At 39.6% G+C, this 22,323-nt stretch overlaps 1 protein-coding gene across 9 annotated transcripts in view; it reads left to right on the top strand.

Annotated features, from left to right (window-relative positions):
- The first annotated feature begins 10,277 nt into the window (after positions 1-10,277).
- Positions 10,278-22,323, top strand: part of adgrb3 (adhesion G protein-coupled receptor B3) — a 133,514-nt gene continuing 121,468 nt past the window's right edge. For 4 of the 9 annotated variants that reach the window (XM_085183246.1, XM_085183245.1, XM_085183243.1 and 1 more), the window contains exons 1-2: positions 10,279-10,865; positions 12,546-13,314. In XM_085183246.1, the coding sequence (XP_085039372.1) occupies positions 12,561-13,314 (754 nt within the window). In that variant the 5' untranslated portion in view covers positions 10,279-10,865; positions 12,546-12,560. Of the gene's footprint in view, positions 10,866-12,545; positions 13,315-22,323 lie in introns of all 9 variants that reach the window. The other 5 variants (XM_085183247.1, XM_085183239.1, XM_085183240.1 and 2 more) reach the window with 2 other exon arrangements.

Raw genomic sequence — 22,323 nt, 5'->3', positions numbered from 1 at the left:
CAAAATTCTTTGCAAGAGACTAGATGATGATTTTTTATCATACCCGAATATTTCCTGTAGTTGCGACTCTATTACCCAGTAGTCTCTACAATAAGTTGACTGGACCAAATCAGCTGTGGGTCTCCTACAAGTAAATAACTTGAAGCGTAGACAGAATTGTCTCATAAATGGGATCTTGTGGATGTCATGAGAATCCAGCTGCTCTACAAGTGTTTGGAATATTGAGATTTTCAATTTAGATGTTGAAATGTTTATAAATACAACTTATTAAACTATCTCCTCCAGTGAAGACAGGGTAGGACAGGATGTCGCTAATCAGGCTTTTTTCAGAGTTTAGTAAGATAATTGTGCACATTTACGTCTGGAGCACAACAGTGGTAATTTTATCATAATTAATGCACATGATGGTAGGTATTATCAGGATCTAACAGCAGATGAATTGAACCTTTATGCACAGGTGAGCCAACACACAGAGTTACAGTTCATAATTAAATAATTTCTGACAAAATGGCCATCCACTGCTCTTTTGCTCCATCACAACTGTCAGCACATCTCTTTTTTTTAATTGTACGTAAAAATAAGGTCCAGTTACACACATCTACTATGCTGTATATTGATGCATTCCCATAACAACACATAGCCTACCAATAGAGACCATGTAGTAGTGAAAAGACTCTTACCTCAAATATTACGCATCAGTTGATGCAGGTCTGCTGTCTAATCATATCTGTCTCTCTCCATCACCGGCATGGGCATGTCAGAATGAAGTCACGAGGAACATTATTGTAAGAGTGACCTATGCCTCAGTGACTAAATGCCATTACCAACAGAGCAACAACAGCATTGCATAGGCTATGACTGAAATTGTCTTATTTGGCTTACTGCCACAATAACAAAATAGTGGGTCACAGATTTGGCTTGAAACAGCATTTACAAAGGAAGATGCACCAGTGTCAATATATCTCCAATTACTAGTCCAAATAAAAGATGTGACCGATGAGGATATGCCCTCAGCTGCCTCAACCCATAAATCATTTTCCAGGCCAAATTTTCAATTTCTGAATCTAGCAGACGTACTGCTGTGGCAATGGCTGGAGAAAAGGAACGAGGTGCCACATCTTCCTGTGATTACAAAGAAATATGACAATCATGTTAATTAAAGGTTTGTAAATAAGAAAATATTAACACAAAAACTGAAGTGTAATCAGTCTGCGCTGAGAAATATTGAGGTAAATGGGAAGCCACATTTCTTGAGACTTATGAATTATTGTAAAATGTCATACATGACAAAAATGAATTTGCATGTGTTCATAATAGATTTCGACACAAATCATGATTAACAGTGCCAGAAAATGTGTTAATTTTACGAGGAAAAAAATTATCTGTATTTTTTTTTTATGCTACTGAAGTTCTGTTGAAGTGTGGGCATGCTCTCAGGTGAGGAAGCTTATACTGTTAATTAAAATATACACACAAGCATTCCAGTCTAACCAAATTGGGGTTGTCCTGTCGGCAGCAAACGTGAAATGCTTGAAAAGTTTCTTATCACTTCACTTGAGCAAAAGAATTTCACTCTCCATTGTCTGCCAGAGAGGCTAATTATTTTATCTCCGAAATTTTAATTAGCTGAATCTCAGCGTTGTCCATGGAGCTACAAAGCTTGATAGAGCCAACAGTGTGTGTGTGTGTGTGTGTGTGTGTCTGAGGCTTTTCATATTAAAAAACTATGCTTCTGTTGGAAGAGTAAAGGATGAATAAGAAAATGTTCCTTACGCTGCTTTAAAAAAAAATGTCTGAATGACAATCTGAAATGCATTTTGGGAATGCCCATATTAATGTCGAGCCGATATCACAAGGCAGACCTCTCTGATTCTAGTTTCTACAAACAGTAGCATCATGTGATGAAAGCCTTGTGCAAACATACCAGGATTATCAATAAATTAAACTACTCCAGATCTGCTTGCACAATGCCTGAGATCTGAATTTTACAGCCGTAAATTGAGGGGGTTAAACATGACAGAGACTGAATTTAGTTCATGGCTCATGATTAATTACTGCAACTGCAGAATAGAGACCTCAGTGGTGTTAACAGTGTATAACACCAATAGCAAAATTATGGGTTTAACTCACATTTTAGTCTGTTATTAATGACTAAGCAGCTCTTTTCCAATGAACTCCAAGACTGTCAGTTATTTCTATCCCACCCCTCTCATTTCCTTGCTGCATTGAGTAAAACAAATTACAGACAGGAAAATTAAAACGTGGCATTCGATTTGTCGCAAAGATAGTTTGTTATTGCATCCATTGAGAATTGATAATTGCCACGGTGACCCGCGATCTCCTTTATTAACAAGGACAAATCTCTCTATGCTGATTGTTATGGGGATATTTGAAAAGCCCTTTGCTAGCATGAATGACTTGTTTTTTTGTGTAGAATGAGTTAAAGTGATACGCATCAGTCATCTATCTTTTAATTTATATATTTATAGATTAACACATGAAAGAAATGGTTAAATTATTATCTGATCATTCGTTTTTTTCAAAATTCAAATTTTATATTTATACACATACACACGACTGAACATATAACAAGACATTACACTGGCTGTTTTACCTAGAAAACATAACGTGGAACTGCAAGGCAAGAGGAAAGATCTAACAACTGGTAAGATGAAGCACTGGGCACCAAATCATTACGTTTGGCTTCCAACTTGCTGTTTAAGATGATGTTTTTAAGTCAGGAGTAGTTGTCAATCCACAGTGTGGGGGTATGGAATATTTACATAGCCAGAGAAGGGGGTTTGTGGGAGTCTAAGGCCTGGTTGGAACCACATTCAAAGAAAATAAATAAAGGCCCTGAGGATTCATGCAGTGCCGCATTGTCTCTGACGGGGGAAAAAAAAACAAAAAACCAGGAACACTGCTGGGGAAAAATACCTTGATTTAAAATTCAGTTCCAAACCCAGGCATGGAAAAGCAAATAGAGGTGCGAGTGGAATGTAAAGCAGAGCTGTATGCACCAGACTGCCATAGTTTAGGTCACACATGCATGACAGGCTCTACATATTTTTTTTTTCCTGAATATTAAACTCCAGCAATAGAAATAGTGCCTGTTGATTCTTTTCCAGGCAAGACTGCCCTGCAATCATCTATAAAGCTCATATACATTTTTAATACTTTATTTCTAATTATTTAATAACAATTCCAAATTATGCATGGTTTAAATGAGGAATGGTTTTAATATATTATTTAGCTCCTTTTTTGTTAACAGGTAACTCTGTACCTGGGAGATTTGGACTGGTTTGGTGGAGAGCAATGTCATTTATCTGAAAAAGAAAATTCCTTTGACTGGAAAGCAGAATAGTATATTCAACATCAAAAAAAAAAAAAAAAAAACCCTAGCAGAGAAAGTAATCAAAGATACTGGAAAAAAATAGACTAGTCATCTTGGGAATTATACAATACTCTTGATGTATGATTACCTTTTTTGTGGTTGCTTGAGATAGAAGCCGCTGATGATACAAAAGACTGGCTTTTAAAAGTCGCAATAAAATGGGAAAATTAGAAAAAGTTTTTATACCTAGTTCATAATTATCTAAAATACAGTGTGTGCATTTCAACAATAAATACCAGAAATATGATCAAAATGGTCTAAATTCCATTACTCAATAGTCTGGTGTTTATATATCAAAATTACACACAATTAGACCATTACCGGTTCCTGAACCCATCCATTTTTGCTCAGCCCTCCCATCATATTAAACCTGAAATTTTCAGAGTGGAAATGTAGCATGTTTGTGCTGGTGGCTATAGTGGATTTATTTTTAAGAAACAAGCAATAGCCATTACAATGTTTTTCTGGGCACACTTTAGGCCCCGTAGTACCATCTGGGGATTCTTTACCATGCCAGTCCTTTAAGGGCCACAGTGTATGGATTTTCTGATGCTGATTCCAGCAGGACATTATGTCTTGTCACAAAGCTCAAATGACCTCAAACTGGTTTCTTCAACACTGTAATCAAATTGCTTACAAGGTTACCAGATCTCACTTCAATAGATCACATTTGGGATGTGAGGGATTGATCATCTCATCATAGATATGCAGCAGACAAACCTTCAGCAGCTGTACTACGCTATCAAGTCAATGTGGCCCAAGCTCTCTGGGGAATGTTTTCAGCACTGTGTTGAATCTTTGTCAGAAATATGTAATGCAGTTGAGTAAGGAGAGTTCTGTTTGAAGAACTGAACATGATTTATTGAGATAGAGAAATTAATCAGTGTATTTTTCAATAAGACTCCCGTGGCCCATCATGGCAGAACATATCCCAGTGGTAATGGGATTTAGAACAGGACCCCTTTGGAGTCTAGATACCAGTGGTGACAACGAAGACTGAGACTTGGATGGAGCTCTTAGTGACTTGAGTGAGGTGGAGATAGGGAGGAGGAGGGTTGCACGAAAGAGTCTGAAAGGGAGAATGATGGAGAGCCCAGATTTAAACCACACAAAGGCACGGCTGATTGGCTCAAAGAAGGCTGGCAAGAAGATGATTGGACTAGAGTAATGATGTCAGTATTAAGACTGACAGCGTGGGAAACTGGTAGCAATGTAAAGAACAGACAAGCAGCTGAACACCCAGGAAAGCAAGCAGATGAGTGATTATAGATCTTTCTTATTGGATTTATGCATAAGCTTCATTTCTGAAGGCAAAAGCAGGCCCAATATACAGTAGTACCAGTAAGGTGTACCTAATAAAGTGTCCAGTAACTGTATTAAAACACAGTGTTTTTGACCATCAACTAATAATCACACAACACACACTAATCCAATTTTGAAAGTCTAGCATTTCAAATGGATCAGCAACTTTAAAAAACACTTAAAAAATCCCCAAATGTTACCCACGTAGTACTGTTTACTCCTCACAGCACTCATACAGTAAGTTTGTTTCTTTGATTTCCACTACCTACAAAAATAACTGTGTGTTATCAATGGTACATTCAATAATTCTGATCATGTTCAAAGTTCAGTTATGCTTTCAGGGCTTTTAGCTGAAAACAAGCAGCGGTAAGGGTTAAAAGCATGGGAGTCATTCCTGCTAAAGATGAGATCATATCACTCCTATAAAGCATTTTCACTCTGCTGACTGACTTTTAGATCTCCCGGATTTCTGTGAAGACAGCCTGGAAACACCATAGGAGGCAGACCTTGGCCTAATGTCTCTGAGCAGAGACATTTCAAGACTTTGTTCTTACCCTGGATGGCATCAGAGTGCACTATGTCAGTACACCATAGAGTTCACCTCATTAATCACGCAAGGTTATTCTAAAGCGAGGTTTTAAATTGAGAGAGCATGTCTTTGTAAATAAGGTAGTAAAGAGTCTGTGAAAAACATCAGAAATACATTTTCCCTTGTAAAAGTAATGAAGAATATTTAAACTTTAATGTTTGAAGCCTGTTAAATGTTTTACACACATTAAACTTTTGATAGAAGTGGACCTCTGATACCTTCCTTTGTTGAGTCCGTGTTTAAAAGATAATTTCCTCATGACAAATTTTAGATGATAAAGAATTAATTCTGTCGCTCTTTGTTTCTTTAGGAACTCAACGAGGGAACTTCTCGCTGCATATTGCAATAAATGCAAATATGAGTGGTGTTATTTACACTGTTGCCTGTGTTTGTGAGGAAAACACGGATTAAGGGAGAAAAAAACATAAAACGATATAATGGCATTGTTTTTCACAGCACTGTGTTTGTGAAAACACAACATTTTCTAACGGCATCAAAAATTAAATTAGCACGCTAGCAAACTAAACGTGGTTAATAATGCATTGTTATTGACTAGCAAAGATCATGTGTGCTCAGGAGTCAAAGGGCCTTTTCATGGGGGACTCATTTTAATACACTGATTGCAAGCGACTGTGCGGTCTTAAAAATGCTCTAACTATGCATCTTTTTTGACAGGCATTGATTAGCTCATATGGTTAACATATATTTCCCTTTGCGCCCACTTGAAGTGTTTATCGTTGCCATACAAGAAGTGTAAGAACTGCCCTCAGCACTTAACCCCATCCAGACTCCAGCACTCTGCAATTTCTGCACCAGTTTTTAATTAAACATGAAGAAAAATGGGAAAACAGCCCTTGAAGGGATGCACTCACACTTTAATTTGTTAATAGAGTTGTACATCATTAGGGTAATGATTGCACTGAACCATAAGACACAAGCCTGTATACACTGATAGTGACATCCAGTAGACATGATGCATAAAAAAGCAAAAAAAAACCCCTAAACAACCAAAACCATTACCACTAGCGTGAATCTGTAATGCAAATACAGCAGTTTATGAATGCATCAGGTGGTCACACATGAAATGTTTGCGGACGCTCACAATCTTACGGTATGTGTAGATATGTTCACAGGAGTCATTGGCATGGCCGTGCCTCTTTGACCACACTCTTTGTGAGTTGAAGTTGCAAGAAAAAGAAAGCTTTTTCGAAGGTTCACAAGAAAAATTCGACAAGATTATAAGTCAACATGAATGCAGTCTGCTCACTGAGACTCTACAAAGAACAGCAGTGTTGAATGGAAACATCATTTGCTTAGCAGGTATTTCATAAAAGACGAAAACAAAACACTAGCAAGGCAGCATTTTGACGCAATAATGCACCAAATTTTCTTGTCCTTTTCAACACTTTGGCATGGGATACATATTTGAGAGAAGCACAAAACCACCAGCAATTCTCCTTGTGGACATTCTGAGCATGTGTGCAAAATTTCATCCAGTAGTTGTTGAGCCATATGACTCAAAACCACAGATGTTAACCTCCCACTGGCATTAGAGGGAAAAGTCACAAGATCAACAACTTTCATTGCTTGGGGAGCTTTTATGCCTGGGTAAATTTAGATGCCAGTCTATTCAGTAGGTTTCAAGTTTTCACTTTGTAAGTGACCTGTGTAGAATTCTAGATAAAAACTCACTTAAGCAATTAAAAATTCGCTAGAGGTCCTAAAGGTCAGAGGAACTGGAAAGCCAAAATCATTCTCTGGAGGACAAGTAATGTCAGTACATTTCAATAGTTAAGATATTTCAGCCTGTGTTCAAGTGGTTATCCTCCTACCGCTCTCATTTCCATGCTACTTTTGTGGCAAAAAAACCAAACCAAACAAAAACAGAGTGACGTCTTTGGTAACAGCAATCATTAAACCTAACTAGCTGTGTGTAACGGAGAAGATTAGCTGTAGCACTTCTGCATGGCAATTTGTGGAAGAAAATGTAGCAGTGCAGAAAACAGCAGTGGAAATAAAACAAAAGAAAATACTCCAGAATCTGACAGAAATGCACAACTTCTGTAATGACAAATGGTGTAATAGCTTCTTCCACAACAGCACAGGAGGACGCACAAAAGAACTGAGCACTTCACGAAAAACCTCCCTCAGATATGCTCATTTGGGGTTTACCAATACGTCATCCAGCTGAGAGTCCTACAGGGAGGAGCCCATTATCACTGTGCAGACAGAAGTAACATATGGACTCCCTCGTCGTGATTGAGTTGAGCTGAAAGTCTGAATACATTTCACTGGTGTCTAGAGAATTCACCCTATATGCCTGCATATGTTTATGCACTGCACCATACTGTATGTATTGGTAGGTACACTGAAAACTGGAACCAAACATTTTTCTGTCGCTGATTCAATTTATATATACATTTGTATCCACTCACATGCTAATCATAAAGGTTGATTCACATCAATAAACTGATATTATCACATGATCAAAAGGCTAATGTTTATCACACCGCATTTTGCAACGGACGTGAAATGAAATGCAGCCATAATATCAGAGAGATATACTGTTCGGCACACGAGCACGCACGCAAGTGTTAGTGTAGATTTCACTCACACAAACACACACACAAACAGGAGCAGGTGATAATAGGGCTATTCTATATGCGGGGTCATGAATAATTCAAATTCCATGTGCTCAAACAGACTCGAGTTGACTGAATAATATGACAGATTCCGCAACTGCTATTAGATGAAAAAAATATCACAAATGTTTTGGAGATTCTAGCAGAGGATAAACTGCCGTGCTGCATGTGCAACTACTACACTTGCTGAATGCAAATCCAAGACATTCAAAAAGAAAATTCAAGAAAAATTCAAGAAAATTCAAAAGCTTCATTGTTATCACACAGTGCAGCACAACCTTTCACTCTTGATCTAACTGCTTACTTGGGCCACAATTTCTGGACTCACATTTCCTCATGAATGTAATCTTAAATGTAGCAAATGTAATCTTTTCTTCTTGTTGCAGTGACAACAATGCAACCACACAGCATACCAGCTGGACTCTGGAAATGTCCTTGCAGAGGAGAGTGATGGCTGCATTCCTGGAGCTTGGCAATTGGCCTCCTCGTGAGTCAGTGGAGAGATACTTATTGTGTTTTCATTGTTCAATAAGGCTTTGCATGAATTTCTCCCACCTCTTGGCGTACTGAGCCAAAAGCTCCCTAAACACCCAAGTCTTCATTATGGCCGTGGAAAGTGGGCTGACTCGAGGTCACCCCTGATGTTCCACTGGCTGCCTGGGGAAGACTGGAATTAGAAAGCTTCCAGTCACAGGCCACAGAAACCAACAGGACTCCAAGCTCCTTTATAAGTTTGGCAACCGATTAACAATGTTGTAAACGCTGTGTGGGCTAGGATGCTGGAGATACAAACAAGTTCTTTTAGATTCTCAAAACGCTGCTGCTCTGTGTGGTTCTGTAGCATTCTTTTGGAAAGGCTGGCTTAGAAACACTTCAGATTGAAACTTCCTGGAAATAAATAAACAAACAGCTTCTTCATGCAGCATCTGCTCAGATGGAACACATTCAGTCAGGGCCTGAAAGAGACGGCCAGGCTAATGAGAGTTAACTATTCGCAGTAAAATGATTAGAGCAGCTGACCAAACTCTCCAAGAAAAAAGAAATCACAAAATAAAACTACACCAAACAGTTGTTTCTGTCTGGACTTACCAATTGAATGTCATCCTTTTTGAATATGCAAATAACCCAAATATGCAAATGAATTGAGCTCCAAGCTATGTGAAAGTCATGCACAATCATTTCTCCATCCATCCAAGCTCTACCCGCTTGTGTCCTGTGGAGAGTGGTGGTTGGCTGGAGCCTATCCCAGCTGGCATTGGGCGAGAGGCGGAGTAGACCCTGGACAACTATCCAGCCCGTGGCATGGCTAAAACAAAGACAGCCATTCCTTTACCATACATTTTCTTTTAAGCACATAATCAGGTCTGTGCTTAGCCTTTGTATGGGATGCTGATAAAGAAAAGTCACATATGAAAACAAAACCCCTCCTCCACCTTCATCTGAAGGGGCGGTGTGATCAGCAGGTGATTTGGATCACCCTGAAGCTCCCTATCCCCATTCCATTACAATTCCATTCTTCCCATGAATTCGGCCAGTGGGAGATGAAGACTATTGCAGAACCATTTGTGCCTCATTGTCAGTGGCCAGCTGATGAAGCCTGGAGCATTTAGTTCACTACTGATGATTGAATGAATGCACATTTAGACTGTAAGAAAAAAAACGTTTGAAAGAGTTCAGGGAAAGCGTTAAGGCGGTCTGTGCAAGCACTCCCCCGAGAAAGCAGAATAAAGTGAAAGAAAAACAGCAGCGTTAAAGTTGCACCTGTAAGGTGAAGACACCCCGGAACAACTTTCCACAGACGGCACAAGTTGCCCCATAAGCATTTGTTCTTCCAGCAGTGCGAATTCGGGCGAGCAGGAGGACGTGCAGGGTGCTGCACATCGACAAACTGTGAAGAAATCAAAACAGCGGCTGTCACCCATCAGGAGAGAAGGGAAAATTACCAAACACACCAGCGAGCTCTCAAGTCCCACTGATAGAGCGCTCAAGTAGCATTTATGATCACGTTATTCTCACGCCCTCCTCTTATCCAGAAAAAAAATGTAACAAAAAATAAAAATAAAAAAATCCGTGAAATATTCCTGATTGGAGAAGGGCGCAGCAGCAAAGCGCAGTATTGTCTGAAGCACAACTGAGAGGGTCCAGTTCAGGGGGGGAAACCCTTTTGACTCGAATTAAAGGGAGGCTGTATGAGGGGAAAAAGAGAGAGAAAAAAGAAGGAAAGAAAGAAGGAAAGAAAGAGGGGAGGAGGAGGAGGAGGGCAGGGAAGAAAGTGGTGGCGGTGCCAGACGCAGCGGCAGTAAGAAGCGTACGTACGTGCTTTATCTTAGCGGCTGAGTGTGACGTGATATTGCAGCCTGCTCCTGGAGCTCTGCAAGCACCAAGCAAAGCGCGTCTATTTCTCTCTGTGTTGTAACTCACTGACCCCCCAACATCTCACATCCACCCAGTACGGATCTTTTTTTCTTTTTCTTTTCCCTATTCACCCCCTTTTTTGCGGAGAGGGGGGGTCGGTCGCGACTTGATGGAGAAAACATTTCGGTGGGAAATAGAGACGTGGAGTCTGCCGAATTAATTTATGGTAAATACTGTAAGAATTGCTCTCGTCGTCACTCCAAGAATTTCTTCCCCTCTGTCTCTCCTGGTCTTTCCCCTTTCTTCTTCTTCTTCTTCTCCTCTCTCTCTCTTTTTCTCGGTGGCTGTCGTGTGTTGTTGCGCTCCGTTTTGATGGGAAAAACCCAGAAGAAGGAGACGGGGGGATATGTGCGGGCAGACCGGAGTGTAACGCATTTTATTTTCATCCATTGAACCATCTTGTTGCGCCGGACTTCTATTGTCGGGAATGGGGAGTATTGATTCACTGGAGGGCTGCAGAATTTATTTATAAAGGATGTGGTCAAGTATGTGGAAAAAATAGCCATAGCTTCCGCAGTGTAAGGTAAGACATTATTATTATTATTATTATTATTATTATTATTATTATTATTATTATTATTATTATTATTATTAGTATTATATGAAGGTCTTCGAGCAAGTGCAATGGCAATTTTCATATGTCATCTGTCAGTTAAAGTTTAGCCTCCCTCTCTCAAACATTTGCCCCGTATATTCATCACGATGGTTTTGGAGCGTTCATCCGCTCACATTAGTCCAGGGTGCTTAACAGAGGAATTTTAAGAGCTGATCTCTCTCTTAAGAGCCAAAAATCACTTTAAAGTGCCGAGCCTCGAAGTGACACTGCATGAGATGTAGCCCGTGGCCGACGTGTCTCTATATTCAGATTTCCTCTCGAGTCTAAATTGCTCTTAGAAGCCCGGCAATAAAATCAGCGTCTCTTGACCGATTTCTCGTCTCCAGAATACTGATTTTATTTTTCTCGTCTAGCCCTGGTCGTGAATCTTGTGGAAGGACGTGAAATCATGTGAATTTATCGCGGCAGAAAGCTGATCCAACTCAGCACCGCTTCCACAAATCCTTATATAACGCACATATAATTCTGGGGTAATGTGACGGGCGTGATTCACCATTCAAAGAGAAAGAAGTTGAAGACATATGCGCAAATGGATCTATTATGTGAAAACTGGTAGCCCATCTCTAGCTTACTTGCGATTTGAACGCCTACACAGACACACACACGCAACACACACTTCGAGACACGCGCGCGCGTACACAGACACACAGGCACACACGTACACACACACCCTCGCGCGCATTCTGCTGTGACACTGCACACAGCTGCATTGCCTGTAGGATTAAAGCAATCAGGACATCGCATTGCATTCTCTCTCTCTCTCTCTCTCTCGCTCTCTCCCACACACACACACACACATGTAGATCCGCACACGCACACATGCAAGCTCAGACATACAACACACACACACACACACACACACACACACACACACACACACACACACACACATTGCATAGTCAAATTGCATAGTCAAATATGTCAAGCCCTGAAATTCAGAGACATGCAGGTGGTGTGGAAGAGGCGACAGTTCGCAGTGACCGAGCACACGCCAAATAAAAAAACCCAAATAAATAATAATAAAAAATATATAGCGTCAGTTTGTCTTCCTCATATTATCTAACTGTCCTGTGAGCAAACATTCACAGAGAACACAGCTTCATGTGCAAAGATACTGGTTACTGCGTAACATGAGCAGTTGCACATTTTCCACAACTCGCGTGGACTGCGCTGACTTACAAAGGCTGTCACTTTCGCCGTTTCTTCCTTTTTGTCGCCAGATTTTCTAAATAGCTACATGTGTATATCTCCGGGGATTGTGCCGTACCGAATACGACCCAATTAATAACGTCTAAATGACTCACATTATTGCACCCACCTCCCTAAATAAAAATAAATAAATAAATAATAGCCGAAGCAACCACAAGGTGGCAATGTTTGCACAAAGTATAGTGATGAAGGATGGAAATGCAAAACACATGTTGCTGAGGTTTACCTGTGTGTCTTTTTGCCCCCCTTTTTATTATGGCAGGATGTAATAAGAACTATGTAAGCTCGTTAGTCAGACTTGGTAGTGATAATCTATCATGTGTTTATGTGCCCTGCTTTAACACTCCTTTGTGTAATCCTCTTCATCTCTCCCTGCAGGCCAAATGACATAGGATGAAGGCTGTTCGAAACCTGTTGATTTATATATTTTCCACCTATCTTCTGGTTATGTTTGGATTAACTGGTGCCCAAGATTATTGGTGTTCCACTCTGGTCAAGGGGGTCATTTATGGATCATATTCAGTGACTGAAATGTTTCCCAAGAACTATACAAACTGTACATGGACGCTGGAGAACCCTGACCCTACCAAATACAGCATCTACCTGAAGCTATACAAGCGAGACTTGAGCTGCTCTGAATACTCTTTGCTTGCTTATCAGTTTGACCATTACTCACATGAAAAGATCAATGAACTGCTGAGAGTCAACGAGTCTATAGTGTATTTGTGTGATTCAAAGAATATTTACGTATTTTTGCTGTATGACAAGAATTTTGTTCAGCTACGGAGAGTTTTCCCTTATGATTACAATGGATTGACGCCACAGAAGCTGGATGAGGAGGAGAAGTCTATTGTGGAGTTTCTAGTGTTGAACAAGGCCAGCCCTAGCCAATTTGGATGTCAAGTGCTTTGTACATGGCTGGAAAACTGCCTGAAATTAGAAAAAGGGACAGTGGAGACATGTGGGATTGTGTACACGAAATGCACATGTCCTCAGCATTTAGGCGATGGAGAATCAGAGAGCATGCTCATGCTCAACAACGTGGTTTTACCCTTGAATCCACAAACGGAGGGTTGCTTGTCACCCCAACTGCAAGCCGGGCAGATCTGCAATCTGACTGCAGAAGTTAAACGGCCTCCTAAAGAAGGTGAGTATCCTGTCATCTTTCTTCTTTATGCTGAAATAGTTGTAGATGGAATTAAGTATGCATAGAGAAGATAGCAATCATGTCAAATAAATGTGCACGTCAGTCACTCCTACCTCTGCCCTAATTGCATGTTTGAAGTGTGATGGCCCATGAAACAAAGAGCACACATAGATATATCTAGTGTAGTTGGCTCAGAAATGAGTCAACTTCAAGATAAAAATAAAAGAAGAAGATGAAGGAATAAAAGGGGAAAAAAGCTGCCGGGGGAGTTGGGTGTAGTAAAGACCACACCAGCACAAACCAAACCATCTAAAAAGGGGGTCTTTCATTTGGTTGGACTGAATTCAAAATGCACTATCATTGCTGTGAATTTTAAAATGGCTGTTTTTGTACACATAAGCAGAGTTAAAATGGCTGCAAATCCAAAGATAATTTTTTTTTGTGTGTATATACATTTATGTCAGTGTCATCCATACAAAGGCCAGCAGCGGTCAATACGGACACATCCTTCATTTTTATTGGCATGCAACCTGTATGGCAAATGGAACGATTGGGAACATAGATGCAGCAGTGTCCAATTGGAGCACAATGCTCAAGCAATGCAACACACAAAGCTTGTGGATGAGATGCAAGAGTTTAGGATTGTTTAGCTTTTAGGTTATTTAATTTTAAAAACTAGCTTTTTCTTCTTTTCTTTCAAAGCTGTTCTAGAGGGATACTACTTTTGCAGTGCTGCCATAGAGCAATGCAACGTGTTTTCACTGTTTGTTGGAAATGAGCAATAACAATATACAGAGGAAAGACGGCATTTTCAGTTGACATGTAATTCACTAATGTGCATACATGCATCAAGCACCCATGCATGCACAAACCACCTATTCATCCACACACATTGAAAAGTAGATAAGCAAATTATTATTTATGATAAGGGCTGTTATTTCTCTGTGTATTCGTGTTATCACTTAGTAGGGGGAGTTTTTTTTTTTTTTAATCTTTTGTTGTTGTGTTTTTTTTCTCACCTACTGCGAAGAAAGCCATTCTCGACACATAACTGCTCGCATTTTAACAGATAGCAGAGAACCGTCCCACCTTGAGGAATACGTTACATACTTCAGGGAAGGGAGGGGTGTTCATCAAGGCACAATGAACCAAAAATAATGAATCAACCTTTTTTTGGAGGGGGATGTGGGGAAATAATGATTGCAGGAATGTTATGGAGCTAGTTCCCCGTGGCACATACCAAAATAACAGTTGCTATAATAACACCCTGGATAACAGGTGGCAGTTATCTTATCACAAAGAAGAGACAAATATTGATTGCAGTAGTTCAGCTGTTCAGTTGACTGGAGATGAGCGCTGCTATGTGCCACGTCACATTTCCGGGCACGTTTTTCAAACGCACATATGTGGAATTTGTTTATCGTAAGATGCATCAGCACCACAGCATTCAAGATATTTATATGGCTTTTGTAAGAATTACTCTAGCTCTAGATTTCCATGTGATTTTTAAGGTGGCTAACCTCCATCAAGTTGGATGACAAACCCATTTCGAGAATAGTTTAGCTACTGCTTCTCTAGAGCCCTTAAGCCATAATGCATGCACCATCTGAAGAAAATTACCATTGCAATCCAGCCCCCTCACACACACAGTCAAATAGCATGTGGAGTAACAACAGTAAGTATGACTCAGCTGTGTATTTTGTCAGGTTATTTCATCATTTAGTAAATCTTACATTTGTGTCATAAATATTACCGGGAAGCGTCATGCTTCTTTTCACAGAAAATTCCCTGCTCTAAAATAACATTTGACATTTTTCTATCAGCATGTTAATAACAGCTTAAGAGCACAGATTATTTTTTTTCCTCTCTCTCTCAGAAGATTTTCCACAAGCTTCTATTTATAGGGTTAGTTGATGGGAGGTTTGAATAAATCCGTTTTCATCTGGATAACGGGGAGATCACCACTGGGTTTTAAAAGAGCACTGCGTCTCCTGTGGCATCGTGGTGACAGAGTGGGTATTCCTGATGAAGAATAAAGCATTACAAACAGTCGACAAGAGCTCTATTTGATAAAATCACGTGTCTTTGATCTTCAGTTCCTGGTAGCGGGTGGCTTCGGAGCACATCAAAGAAAAGCAGGGCCGGAGGTTGTGTACTCCAGCCATGCCACAGAAACACCCCACTGGCGTTTCGCACAGACTGGGGGGTAACAGCAATTTGAAAGTTGATGCTCTTGATTATTTAAGGTGATTATTCAGGGGGGGAAAAGCAGATCCCATTCGGTGACATTTTGAAAGCCCGGGCAATAACAATGAAATCCAGATGTACTACTCTGATGACTCATTTATGCAGTTTTATTTTTATCACATTCTCCCGTTGCATGAATAAAAGTTGTAAAAGGCAGCACAGTGGTGCAGTAGCACTCACAGCATGACAGATTTAATTTTGGGGTCTGGTTTTTTTGTGGGATTCCTAACACCTTCCACATAATCAAAATTGAGTCGGCTCAAGGCTCCGAGTTGCTCGTAGGTGAATACTCAACTGACTGTGTTCTCTCTTTGTGATTTCCTGGGTGTGTTTTTTTTTCCCGCTATCAGCCCAATGAATAGTCGAGAGTGACTCCAGCTAATGTGACTCTGAATTTCAGAGCACACAAATATAAAACTGCTTTAAGTAAAACCTTGGCAGAAAATGTCTCACACCTTCTATTCTGTCACAAATTTAAAGCATGTGCAAAAAGAGGCTTTCAGCAACCAGACAGCCAGAACAGCGCAACATTTTAAGACAATTTTCTTACCCAGTTGTCCCCCCCCCCACCCCCCCACCCCCACCCATACACACACACACACTTTTCAGCCACGTTCTCTGCAAATACTGGTACTTCCATGCAAGCGGCTCTGTTCAAAGAAACCAAGTTTCACTTGGCTTCACAAACGCGGTCACATGAAATTGTCTTGTCTGATCTTTGGCTGAGGACAGATATATTATTCTCTTCCCTCATTTGGTTTAAAGTTGCCAGTTTTCAAGGGTCGGGGTCAAGGGGTGTCACTGTCAAAATGCCTCACTGTTACATGGAAACAAAACAACTCTACAAAAAAACCCTTTCTTCCTTAAATCAAAGTCACTAAAATGCACCGTAGCGTTACACAGTCATCATTTAGAAATGAAAGGGGAAATCTGACTTTTCTCATCCAAACACGGTTTCGATTTGTCAGATAATCTGCCAGGTATGTTAGTTCATCTTACTCCTCTTGCCATGCCTCCTTTTTCTGTGGCGTGATTGAATTTTAGGTAATAGTGAATAAATCTGACAAATGTGACTGTGGCAATAAGAAGCTTTACGCAGATAAGGGTTAATAATTAGTTTCAAACTTGATAATGCAACACAAAAAAATGAATCTCGTGTCGAAGATTTCGATTAATATTTAATGAGTCCACACAAACTAGGTCTTCAGATTCATTGTAATCACAATAAGTAGGTTAGAAATGTCTTGATTCTCTTTTTTTCCACGTATGAACATTGATTTGATTCTTTCATACAATATGCAATATGAATAAACTACATAAATTCTTTAGATGCGTTCTCAAGCTGCTCTTTACAAAGGATAATTTAAGTCGAAGGACAGGGGTTTTACATTTCAGAGGGAGAAAAAACTCTTTAAGACTATGTAGAAATGCTTATTTGATGATTACAAGTTTTGATGACACAGGCCGCGTGCAATGTGGGAAATGGCAATAGGATTTATTGGCAAATGAAATGTGTGTGAAGCGTTATAACGCACTGTCACCCGCCAAAGTCCTGAGCACTGCAGCAGCTCAGCCTCGCTGGCTCACATAGTGAGGCCTTTTATTCACTTTGGATCTCAGTCAAGTCACTCAGTAGTCACACTGCATTATGCTCACCCCCATTGTTCAGTACACTTGGAGGCCATTTTAGTTCCAATTCAGTGAAGGAGAGAGCTCAGATCAACAGCACAGAATCTGTTTTTATCTGAGACATGCATTATTTGTCTCAAATATTTCATGTGCCAATTCCCCCTGAAATTCTGGGCTCAATTACTGCACCTTTTAGGATTTTTTCGAGTTCCAGCCTGTGCCAGTTGTAATTTTTAGAAACTGTATTATGTCCTTCTCTCTCTCTCTCTCTCTCTCTTTTTTTTTACATGTGTCTGCTGTTCCAATTCTTCAGCATCCCTCTTACTAATGTAGTTAAGTGGGCATAGAAATACTAAAAGAAAGTTATCATGGATTGACAAGGTCAACACTGAAGAATTACTATGAAAGAGCCAGCCATCTTCTTTGTCCATTAACTGTCTATTAAATTTTGCCTATTCAAAAAAGAAGAGATAATGCTGGTTGTGGAATGATTACATTTTATGCTCTAACCAGTTACACAGCTTTGGGTCAATTTCAGTCGGTTTTGTGAAACACACGGGAAACTAATAAAATGTGGTCAGACATTATACCCAAAATTAGGATCCACGAGTCTGGGATTCCCAGGCATAGATAATGGAGTTTGGAGGTGACTGAGCAGCTCCCCTCTGTGCGTGACACTTAAATATACATATATAAACTTTACATTGCTTAAATCGTCCAGGTGGTGGCTACTTCCAGATATAAAAGTTCATGAGGCTCTATGGGGACTGTTAAGTCATTTTACACGATGGCAGAACCACAAAAACTGTTGTTACATTTAAAGGTCTTCTTAAACCACTCACACTGTCACGCATGGATGCAAATGAGCTCTTTGGAAACACAAAACTCTCTTTTACATGGGATACAACTTGATGATAAAGTATAAGGTCCAACATACGAGGCTGACCCTAATGTCATTGAGTGATAAATAATACCAAATAGCACCGTAATCATTGGAGAGTCAAACATGATCCACACACGTTTTCACAGTTAACACACATAATGTAGCTGTAGAAGCTACTTTTGAGTTAATTAGCGTTACGATTGTGCTTTTAATCAATCATCCTGACAGTTTTCTTTATAACTGGAGCTACTTTATATTAACCGTACGCTGTAGGCCGGGCTGAGATTCTAGATATGATAACCTGGCAGCGAGGTGGATGCAGACCAGCTGTGAATATTGTTGTTCATTTGACATGGATTGGTGATCTCAGTCTTGAGCCCCTTTTTCGGCAGCATGACAATTGGGAGTCAGACTGATAACTCCTCCTCTATATGCCCAGACTGTGCACTGCCAACTGCGGCAGAGTAAATTGAAGCCTTGTGTTGTCAAAACTGCTCTGACGTCAGTAAACAGTATACAGTAAATCCAGGAAAACCTGAAATACAATTTAAAAAGTGAGGACATGATTTATTGCATTACGTCTAGAAAACATTACACAGCAAGCACATACCCTCATACACAACCCCCCCCCCCCCTCCAAAAAACCACACTGCAAATTATCTCATGATTAATATGTATTAGTGTGTAACATGTATGCATTAAAACTAAAAAAAGAAGTAAAAGAATATTGCCTTTATGAGCTTTATAATATAACACATTATATTATTAGTTAATTTTGCAGCTGGTTGCACGCTGTTTCATTGTACAACTTGCTTTCTATATATATATATATATATATATATAGCTTGGTATTTTTAACAAATCGTGTTTTCATCTAAATACATCATATTTATTGGCTACATTTATATTTCTTAAAATGTAAAAAAAAGAAAGAAAATTCACAAAAAATTGAAATATAAAATTTGACAATATTTTCCTGTGAACTAAACTACTGAGTAGCAACAATTCAAAGTGCTTCAAAAAAAATCACATGTAACATACAGTGTAACACATTACAAAATTACACTTGGAAGCTAAGTTCCTTAGATTTGTCCAAACAGGTCCAAATCGTGCATCTACCGAGGGTTAATCTCCAACCTCTTTGCAATGTCATGTAAATGACAGCTTCCCCTTTTCAACTTTACAGCCAGCAATGGACACCACTGCAATTAAATTTGCGAGAAACAGTTGTTGCCTATAATAAAGCCATATTGCAGCAGGAATTGCAATCAGAGTAATGGCTCATGCAGTGTCATAGCCTGTCTAATTCTCTAGTGTTTGGCAGCCACACCCCCTCAAATCTGCAGTGTTTCACTAGCAAAATTCTGCATAAGAAATGAAGAAACGTGCATGCCTGATTTATTAGTGTGTGTATCCCACCTGTAAACTCGCTCCTTGCTATGAATTCCAAACGGTGGAACATTTGTGTGCTCGTATATCCACGCTGCACCAGCTCCCACAACTACTCATAAATTCTTCTTGAAATGTCACACATTTGCCTGTTTAGAATTCAAGTTCCCATTCAACTCTTTGAGCTTTCCTATTAAATAAAAATAACGCAAAGTAACAAATATAAACCTCAGCTACGTTGTAGGCTGTGAAAATGCTGAACTGAGGCTGGTTTGGTGCACCGTTGACGTCACCAAAGCCAGACACCAATATTTCAGTTTCATGCTGTTCATGCTTCCATCAATTAGCATCATGTCCATCAATTTAAAAGTAAATGTTTTGAGTATTTATGCATAATTTAAGATGTGGGCTCTAAAATCACTGTATTGGAAACACTGAAGCAACAGAAAGCATCAGAGGTTTTCAGCTCTTAGAGTCTGTCACTGCAAAAGCCTGTGAAAAACTGAAATGCGTAGGTTTTAGGTAAGGCAAACTTCATCAAAGATCTTTTCAGTGTTCCACTCCAAAGAATTCATTTTAAATCCCATCTTGCAGTACACTGCTGTTGCATGACTTTTGCCACAGTGTGCATGGCTGAAGCTGATACAGCTCTTTGTCAAAGCCTCCGAACAGTAAGCTACTGCAGTTTTTCATCTCCACACAACACATATTTATCATAGAAACATTTCCATTTGTAATCAGGCCTTGCTTAACATCACAGTGTATCAAGTCTCTATTTTGCAATTTATGAGTAATAATAAGTGGACCAAAATCAAAGGACTACACACTATTATGATCTTCTTTCCTTTGAAAGGGCTTCTTTATGAATGCAAACATAGCAAGTAATGAATATCTGTAAAAGAGGACGTCTGTCTCGTGTTTCTGTGATATAAATAAGATTTGTTTATTGCCATCTTGTGTTTAATTCAGTACAATGACTCTGATTTCCTGCTATAGCAAAATAAAATATTCCTGTAGTCACTTTCAGTGGAGCAAAGGTAACGCGCTGTACTTGATTTTATTTTATGTAACCAGAACGCCGTGTGAAATGAAGGTTCGGTATCTTTGTCTCACAGCAAATTGGAGCAATTCAGTACATTGTAAAAACAAATTTGGACAACAGCAATTTGGATTATCATATGACAACTTAATTTAGACTGCTACAGAGCCTCAGCAACTGCCCTATTCATCTTTCTAAGAAAACACGAACAACATTCACATGAGTCTGTTGCGGCTTTGCCCTGCAGTTGTGAGGCTAGGGCATGTCTTTGAAGCTCTTATTGCAAGTAAACATTGTGAAATGTCTTAAACATTTAAAAAAGAACCAAATCATATTCTAACTTTTGTGTGGGCTGGCTTAATATGGTAAATTTTTTATCAAGCCCTTGTTGTATGGTGCCAGAGATTTTAATGGGAATTATGCACTGCTTTCAGCCTCTCAGTTGCATGCTTCTGCATTTCAACCCAGTTAGTTTTGGCCTGTCACTGGATAGCTATTTCAGCCCACAGAGGAGAGGCATTTGCATAAACATCCACCCACAAAACCTGGCAAATGAGTCTGTCACTCAAAAACACTGTCTATGTGGTAAAGTGGAGGCAAAATCCAATTTTTTTCTCAAGGGGCTTCTTTAGCTGCTCTCACTGGCAGTCCCTCTGCAGGGTATGGCAAGTGTCCTCATGTAGCTGTAATGGATGCTGCTTTTAAACTTACACGGTATACTGTGATCTAGGGCAGCAAACACTGTACACTTAGACGCAGCATCACAACAATACAGTGTGTATTGCCATGTGTGCGATAATGTTGATAAAGCGGAAAATCTAAACTGAATGCAAGGACAAAATTCCTGCGTGCGGTTTGTTCCTTTCTGCTATAGAAAGTTATGAACAAGGTTAATAAAATAATCTGCATTACTAATAGTGAAAGTTTTAGGTGGCATTTTTCTTGCAATATATATTATACATATTTGTATATTATTTTAGAAAAATTAACAGTTATTGGAGATGTATGTCAATGAGAATGAGAATAATTGAATGAATCCCTTTTAACCATGAACAATTTAGAGTACAGTGACACAAGAAGTGAAAAAGAACTTCAGGGATATCAAAACCTAAATTTTGATCATGTTTGTTAGGCTATATAAAATATATTTCTTTGGATTTATTTTAAAGTGGCAGCATGAATACTTGGCAGATTCAGGATGTGACATTTCAGTGATGGACATCAAAGTAAGACAGCAGACATTTGCTTTCACTGACTGCATGTTTCCATGGAGCATTGTGGTTATTCAGTGCCACAGTGTAAGGCGCACTGTTATGTAACATACAATGAGATTCAGAAATTATCACTCTCACTTTTGTCCAATTGTCAGCTTGCCCACAGTTCTCTGTCCTTCACAGCATGATAGAAACTGAATTGCAGTGATTCTCTTTATAGTCGATCATAACTTAATAATAGTAGCCAGCCATGCAAGTCATGTAAGTCAACAAAGTGACACATGTTTTTGACATGATTTTGGCTTATCACACTTACAGCAAGTCATCTTGCTATTGGAATTTACCTGAAAATTATTAAGTGCCAATATTGGGGCAGGGATAGCTCAGTAGGTAGCGTGGTCACCCCCACGATCGGAAGGTCGGGGGTTCGAATCCACTGAACGGCTACAATGAGGTACCCCTGAGCAAGGTACCGTCCTCACACACTGCTCCCTGGGCGCCTGATTTGCGGCTGCCCACTGCTTCACTGAGTGAATAGGTTAAATGCAGACAGAGTAATTTCCCCACGGGGATCAATAAAGCATACATTATTATTGTTAAAAACAAAG

The sequence above is a fragment of the Neolamprologus multifasciatus genome, chromosome 13, assembly GCF_963576455.1.
Source record: "Neolamprologus multifasciatus chromosome 13, fNeoMul1.2, whole genome shotgun sequence".
Taxonomy (NCBI): Eukaryota; Metazoa; Chordata; class Actinopteri; order Cichliformes; family Cichlidae; genus Neolamprologus; species Neolamprologus multifasciatus.
This window is presented reverse-complemented; position numbering and strand designations above follow the sequence as displayed.